Source organism: Bos javanicus, chromosome 4 (genome assembly GCF_032452875.1).
Source record: "Bos javanicus breed banteng chromosome 4, ARS-OSU_banteng_1.0, whole genome shotgun sequence".
NCBI classification, from domain to species: Eukaryota; Metazoa; Chordata; class Mammalia; order Artiodactyla; family Bovidae; genus Bos; species Bos javanicus.
Window position 1 is genome coordinate 105,738,967 of NC_083871.1, and position 8,349 is coordinate 105,747,315.

The 8,349-nt window shown below is 41.9% G+C and overlaps 1 protein-coding gene across 1 annotated transcript; it reads left to right on the forward strand.

The window, feature by feature from the left end:
* The first annotated feature begins 2,709 nt into the window (after positions 1–2,709).
* LOC133246827 (olfactory receptor 9A4) lies at positions 2,710–4,008 on the forward strand. The gene has a single exon (XM_061415420.1). The coding sequence runs from the start codon at positions 3,010–3,012 to the stop codon at positions 4,006–4,008; it is 999 nt and encodes a 332-aa protein (XP_061271404.1). The 5' UTR covers positions 2,710–3,009.
* Positions 4,009–8,349: the final 4,341 nt, after the last annotated feature.

The window sequence follows — 8,349 nt, forward strand, 5'->3', positions numbered from 1 at the left end:
AGATGGTTGGATGGCATCACCAACTCAATGGACATGAATTTGAGCAAATTCAGGGAGATGGTGAAGGACAGGGAAGCCTAGTGTGCTACAGTCCATGGTTGCAAAGAGTTGGACACAGCTTAGTGACTGAACAACAACAAATGTTATATATGTATCCAGAAAGAGGTAGTAGGATAGTTTATTTATTAAATCACCATTTACTCAATAAGAATATATAGAGATATTCATGTATATACACAGAGAACTTCTATATTAATACAATAGAAATCTATAATAATATTTAGCTCTAGGAGATGGATCAGTAGAATCAAACAAATGGGGAGAGGGACATTTAAATTTTAGCCTGGGTCCTTCCATGTGAAATTTTAATTTTGATCTGTGGTAATTTTATGAAAAATGACAGTTGGTTTTGAAAGGGTAAAAAATATATATTTAAAATGTGATTTTTCTACTTTACTAAGCATCCCAAGCATCTTCACTTCTATGTTTTTAAAGATCTTTTTTATCAGTCCTCATTATTGTTTATAAACCACTCTTATCCCTCAATTCAAGCTGATGAGGGAGGTTACCCAATCACATTTGGAGACCTAGAGGGAAATGTATGGCTGAACAACCCCACTTGGAACACATGCAGGTTAGAGAGATGGGAATGGGCTGTGGGATTAACAGGTGTGGGGTGGAGTAGTGGCAGATCCTCTCAGTTTATCTCTGACCAGGATGCATAACTATGGCCAGAGGGTATGTGGAACACAGAGGGCAGAGATCATCTGGGAAAGATGGGCTTCCTGCAACCCTGGATATGAACAGAGAATTTGGACAGACGTCCATCTCGTGGCCTCTTAGGTTTTTGACAAGTGTCTTGAATCCTGGTGGGTTCACCAGGAACTGGTGGGTTCTCAGCTTCGGGGTGGCTTAGGCTCTACAGGGCTCCATGTAGTCAGGGAGAAGCACATAGCAGCTGAGTTGGCTGACTGTTGACAGCTGGGATTGTGTGGTGGTGTGTAAGGGCCCGGGAAGGAGGCAGCCTGGTTGTTGAGAAGTTCCTCACTGGGAACTTTCAAGTGTGCCCACTGCACAAAACTTAAACTTCCATGGTCTCCAACTTGATTAGCCTCGGGAGGGAAGAGTGAAAGTTTCTTCAGCTTTTCCTTGACTACCTCCCTAGTGTGTATCTGCCTGTGAAAATTGTTCCTCAGTGAATAGCCATCCCTGGGGACAGACTAGGGAGAGGAGGAAAGAGGCAGAGAGAATGAGAGACAGGGAGACAGCTGGATCCTTCTCAGCACCATTATTTCTGGACTTCTTCAAGTTTCTGTGTGTGGCCAGTTGTTCCTCATTGTGAGTGGAGATAGCAGAATCAGACTGTCTGCCAAATATTGCTTTCTACTAGCTTTACAGGAGCTGGGCCGAGTTGATGCCTAAAGGGTGGTAGAAGTTACATTCTGTCTCCTTCTCTGGAGGTGAGTGTCTTCCAAGCGATTTCCCTCTGTGAAAAGAATCACCATGGGAAGTCCTGAGCTGGGCTGCCTCCTGGAACAAGGACATTTAGAGGCTGATGAGTGAACTGAGAAAGCTGCAGAGGAGACGAGCTGTGCATCAGACCATCCCTCCATAGCAAGGAGCAGGTTGAGGGGTGTAGGCACAGCTGCCTGCCTGAGAGAGCTAAGACCCTCACTTGCCATTTGTAAGGCATCTGCAGCAAGAGAGACTGCAGGCTAACTGGACAATGGTTTAGAGAAGAATGAATGAGGGAAAGCTAGTCAGATTGGACATTATTTATTGTATGGTTCTTTATCTACTAATTGATACATTCAGTTAATGATATTTACAGAGCACACACATTGTCACACTCTATTCTTGTCACTTGTGGTGATATAAGAATACTAAAGAATGTGCCTTCAAGGTACTTAATTCTAATTAAGGGATTTTTATTGGGATGGGATTTTGATTTTGATGGGATTTTGATGATAAATGAATAAACAAGTAAAAGCATGGTAGATATCAGATATTGATTAGAGCCTAGTGAAAGCCATCTGGTCACAGAGGAATTGTAATCTCAGAGCTAGAAATCATCAACTGGAAACTGGCCAGATTTTTCCTGCATAGAGGAGACATATTCAGTGAAGGCAGAGATGAAGATCATTTTTATCATAAAAGTAAAGAGGAAGACATGGATAATTCATTTTAGGGAGCCAGCTTCCCCAAATCAGAGGAGGACTTTGTTTCAAAAATAGCTTTTATCTCATGACAATGTTCTGGATTGACCCAAATTCCCAACAGCACCCCCAAAATGATAAGTATAAGAGCCAACAAATTTAGAATGAATATAATTGAAATGGACCCTGTTTTTAGCAGATACAGAGGAAAGAAGTAACTATGTCTGGCTGTGATTAACTAGGAATTCTGTCTCATAGGCTCCTCTGGTGGCTTAGGTGGTAAAAAATCTGCCTGTAATGCAGGAGACCCAGGTTAGATCCCTGGGTCGGGAAGATCCCCTGGAGAAGGGAATGGCTACCCACTCCAGTATCGTTGCCTGGAGAATTCCATGGACAGAGGAGCCTGATGGGCTGTTGTCCATCGGGTTGCAGAGAGTCTGACACAACTGAGTGATTAACATTTTTTTGTCTTATAACTGTTTATGTACAGCAGTTTTTGCAGGACATGGACAAAACAGGCACAGAAGACAGTTCAGGGCATTCAGAATGGAAGGGGTCATTGTATAAATGAGCATGGTGTGTTCCAGAAGGTAAATAGGGTAGCAGGTGAGAGCAAAGCTGTGAACTGAGAGGCATGGGTGCCTACTGGGGAGGGTGGGTTTTCATGCCTAGGGTGGTATTGGTGACCATTGCTCATCTTTTTGGACCTATGCTATTATCTTAATATATTACACATTCCTTCATAAAGTATCTACCATTAACTTTGTGTAGAAAATAGTCATGTTGTAGAGCCTAAGAGTAGGGTGTATTTCCTCAAGCTGAAAATGGTTTTCATGTTTCTGAGGTTAGAAGTATGTTATCTCTCCCTTGCTCTCTAGACTTCACAAGGAACAAAAGTCCGAGCTACATGTTGGGGAATCACTCCAGTGCCACTGAATTCTATCTCCTTGGCTTCTCAGGATCTAGAGAACTACGCCATATCCTCTTTGCTACCTTCTTCTTCTTCTATTTAGTGACATTAATGGGTAACACAGTCATCATTGTGATTGTCTGTCTTGATAAACATCTGCAGTCTCCCATGTATTTCTTCCTTGGTCATCTCTCGGCCTTGGAGCTCCTGGTGACCACCATTATCGTCCCCATGATGCTCTGGGGGTTGCTGCTCCCTGGGATGCAGACAATATCTCTGGCTGCATGTGTCACCCAGCTCTTCCTGTACCTTGCTCTGGGGACCACAGAGTTTACGCTGCTGGGAGCGATGGCTGTGGACCGTTACATGGCTGTCTGTAACCCCTTGAGGTACAATGTCATAATGAATAGCCGCACCTGCAACTTTGTGGTAATTGTGTCATGGTTGTTTGGGTTCCTTTTTGAAATTTGGCCAGTTTATGCCACATTTCAGCTTTCCTATTGCAAATCAAATGTGGTGGACAATTTTTTCTGCGACCGAGGGCAATTGCTCAAACTATCCTGTGATAATACTCTTTTCATGGAATTCATCCTCTTCTTAATGGCTATTTTTGTTCTTTTTGGTTCTTTGATCCCTACAATTGTCTCCTACACCTACATCATCTCCACCATCCTCAAGATCCCCTCGGCCTCTGGCCGCAGGAAAGCCTTCTCTACATGTGCCTCCCACTTCACATGTGTCGTGATTGGTTACGGCAGCTGCTTGTTCCTCTACGTGAAACCCAAGCAAACTCAGGCCACAGATTACAACAGGGTTGTTTCCTTGATGGTTTACGTAGTCACTCCTTTCCTCAATCCTTTCATCTTCACTCTCCGGAATGACAAAGTCATAGAAGCACTTCGGGACAGAGTGAAACAATGCTGTCATCTATTCAGGAACTAGTCTTGCCCTAAAGCTTTTTATATGGCAGAATACATTCTGAATTCTAGAATGGTCTGAAAAGCACTTTGAACCGGAGCCTAATCATCATCAAATAATCTGTGTGCAACAGAACTCTTTTATATTATGGCCATGGTGTTTATCATTATACGTTGTTATTTAAAAATTCACTTTATTGTGTGTGTGTATATATATATATATATGTTTCACTTATGGTGCATTTCACAATAAAATGTTTTAAAATTAAATGTAATAATAATATATGTGATATTTAGGTTTCTGAAGAGGGGAGTATCAGAAATATATTCTCTGGCTCCAGAATTGAATAACTACTTGATTCCAGGTTCTTCTTCTTTTTTTTTTTAATTTAATTTTATTTTATTTTTAAACTTTACAATATTGTATTGGTTTTGCCAAATATCGAAATGAATCCACCACAGGTATATATTTGTTCCCCATCCTGAACCCTCCTCCCTCCTCCCTCCCCATACCATCCCTCTGGGTTGTCCCAGTGCACCAGCCCCAAGCATCCAGTATCGTGCATCGAACCTGGACTGGCAATTCATTTCATACATGATATTATACATGTTTCAATGCGATTCTCCCAAATCTTCCCACCCTCCCCCTCTCCCACAGAGTCCATAAGACTGTTCTATACATCAGTGTCTCTTTTGCTGTCTCATACACAGGGTTATTGTTACCATCTTTCTAAATTCCGTATATATGCGTTAGTATACTGTATTGGTGTTTTTCTTTCTGGCTTACTTCACTCTGTATAATAGGCTCCAGTTTCATCCACCTCATTAGAACTGATTCAAATGTATTCTTTTTAATGGCTGAGTAATACTCCATTGTGTATATGTACCACAGCTTTCTTATCCATTCATCTGCTGATGGACATCTAGGTTGCTTCCATGTCCTGGCTATTATAAACAGTGCTGTGATGAACATTGGGGTACACGTGTCTCTTTCCCTTCTGGTTTCCTCAGTGTGTATGCCCAGCAGTGGGATTGCTGGATCATAAGGCAGTTCTATTTCCAGTTTTTTAAGGAATCTCCACACTGTTCTCCATAGTGGCTGTACTAGTTTGCATTCCCACCAACAGTGTAAGATGGTTCCCTTTTCTCCACACTCTCTCCAGCATTTATTGCTTGTAGACTTTTGGATCGCAGCCATTCTGACTGGCATGAAATGGTACATCATAGTGGTTTTGATTTGCATTTCTCTGATAATGAGTGATGTTGAGCATCTTTTCATGTGTTTGTTAGCCGTCTGTATGTCTTCTTTGGAGAAATGTCTATTTAGTTCTTTGGCCCATTTTTTGATTAGGCCATTTATTTTTCTGGAGTTGAGCTGTAGGAGTTGCTTGTATATTTTTGAGATTAGTTGTTTGTCAGTTGCTTCATTTGCTATTATTTTCTCCCATTCTGAAGGCTGCCTTTTCACCTTGCTAATAGTTTCCTTTGATGTGCAGAAGCTTTTAAGTTTAATTAGGTCCCATTTGTTTATTTTTGCTTTTATTTCCAATATTCTGGGAGGTGGGTCATAGAGGATCCTGCTGTGATGTATGTCAAGAGTGTTTTGCCTATGTTCTCCTCTAGGAGTTTTATAGTTTCTGGTCTTACATTGAGATATTTAATCCATTTTGAGTTTATTTTTGTGTATGGTGTTAGAAAGTGCTCTAGTTTCATTCTTTTACAAGTGGTTGACCAGATTTCCCAGCACCGCTTGTTAAAGAGATTGTCTTTAATCCATTGTATATTCTTGCCTCCTTTGTCGAAGACAAGGTGTCCATATGTGTGTAGATTTATCTCTGGGCTTTCTATTTTGTTCCATTGATCTATATTTCTGTCTTTGTGCCAGTACCATACTGTCTTGATGACTGTGGCTTTGTAGTAGAGCCTGAAGTCAGGCAGGTTGATTCCTCCAGTTCCATTCTTCTTTATCAAGATAGCTTTGGCTATTCAAGGTTTTTTGTATTTTCATACAAACTGTGAAATTATTTGTTCTAGCTCTGTGAAGAATACCGTTGGTAGCTTGATAGGGATTGCATTGAATCTATAGATTGCTTTGGGTAGTATACTCATTTTCACTATATTGATTCTTCCAATCCATGAACATGGTATATTTCTCCATCTATTAGTGTCCTCTTTGATTTCTTTCACCAGTGTTTTATAGTTTTCTATATATAGGTCTTTAGTTTCTTTAGGTAGATATATTCCTAAGTATTTTATTCTTTCCATTGCAATGGTGAATGGAATTGTTTCCTTAATTTCTCTTTCTGTTTTCTCATTATTAGTGTATAGGAATGCAAGGGATTTCTGTGTGTTGATTTTATATCCTGCAACTTTACTATAATCATTGATTAGTTCTAGTAATTTGATTCCAGGTTCTTGAATCATTGTCTCATAAATTGTCCTTAGCTTTATATCCTCTGACTGTGGGAAGCTCCCTATTCCTGCTCTGGCTCCAGCATATTCTCCTGTTTTCCTATCCCAAAGTCCTGTGGCCTTAATACTTCTCTGCACATTTTCTTGGCTGGCTGTGAACTCAGTGCACAGTCTGATACCTGTACAGTTTCAGGGGTGGCCATTGTTTAGGTGCAGACATGCCTCTCTAATCTGTGGACTTTCTCAGGGTGTGGGAGGAAGGGCTGAGCAAGGAGTTCTCCCACCTGCTGGCCCCCAGGTTGTGCTGCCCGCCAGGAGTTGGGTGGGTCAGCAGAGCTGCTGTGCCCAAGGTGGAATGGAGGGGAGAGCTGGCCTTGCTGGGTGGCTGGGCTGAGGGGAGTGCAGGAGTGGAGGAAGAGGCAGCCTTTGTCCCCTCTCTGTATTTCTTACATTCTGCCATCCTTTCAAGGTCCCTGCTTCCTGTCCCTTCATTTGTTCATCCTCTTCTGACCACTTTCCCTCCTGATTCCTCTCTATAGTTCTCTTTCTGTGGTTCCAGGTCTTTGATTCATCTCTGGGTCCTTCTTTTCCTTTCCCCATACACACCCCAAATTTACCACACTAGTATCCAGCTTTCCACAGAGATGTCTCATGCCTCCCTTATAGCATTGGCAACCTCACCACTCCCCTAATCCGTACCTCCTGCTGCTGCTGCTGGTGGTAAGTCGCTTCTGTGCGACCCCAGAGCTGACAGCCCACCAGGCTCCCCCGTCCCTGGGATTCTCCAGGTAAGAACACTGGAGTGGGTTGCCATTTCCTTCTCCAATGCATGAAAGTGAAAAGTGAAAGTGAAGTTGCTCAGTCGTGTCCGCCTCCTAGCGACCCCATGGACTGCAGCCTACCAGGCTCCTCTGTCCATGGGATTTTCCAGGCAAGAGTACTAGAGTGGGGTGCCATTGCCTTCTCCGCAGCATCCCCTACCCTAGTCCTAATCCATCTCTCCATTTCTTATGTCATTAGTTCAATGTTATCAGCGTCTTTGTTACAGTGTCTTTGTAATAACAACATATTGATGGCAGTGAGATATCTATAGGTGAGTGGTTAAATAAATTCTGTTTCATCTGTATAATAAAATATTTTTTTGTTCAGTCGCTCAGTTGTGTCCAACTCTTTGTGACCCCATACGCTGCAGCACACCAGGTTTCACTATCTGCTGGAGCTTGCAAAACTCCTGTCCATTGTGTCCATGATGCCATCCAACTATGGCATCCTCCATCGGCCCCTTCTTCTCCCACCTTCAATCTTTCCCAGCATCAGGGTCTTTTCCAGTGAGTCAGCTCTTCACATAAGATGACCAAAGTATTGAAGTTTCAGCTTCAACATCAGTCCTTCCAATGAATATTCAGGACTGATTTCCTTTAGGATTGATTGGTTTGATCTCCTTGCTGTCCAAGGGATTCTCAAGAGTCTTCTCCAGTACCACAATTTGAAAGCATCAATTCTTCAGTCAGCCTTCTTTATGGTCCAGTTCTCACATCTGTACATGACTACTGGAAAAGCCATAGCTTTGATTATATGAACCTTTGTCAGTAAAGTGATGTCTCTGCTTTTTAGTATGCTGTCTAGATTTCTCATGCTTTCCTTCCAAGGATCAAGTGTCTTTTAGTTTCATGGCTGCAGCCACCATCTGCAGTGATTTTGGAGCCCAAGATTATTTTATATTAATGTATAAAACATGTGAGACAGAATTTTTCCTATGTGATGCTGGTGATGCTGAGATAAACAGCTTACTGTACACCAATTTCCCAGCATTTGGAAGTCAAGAACTTCATCACTTCAGAAGATTAAGAAAAAAAGATGTTTTTGCACTTGATTTCTGACAGGGGAAGGGACATGATTAACTGGTTGAAATAATTGCATCAGAGTGTCTCAAGAGAAATTCTGAGTGATTTTG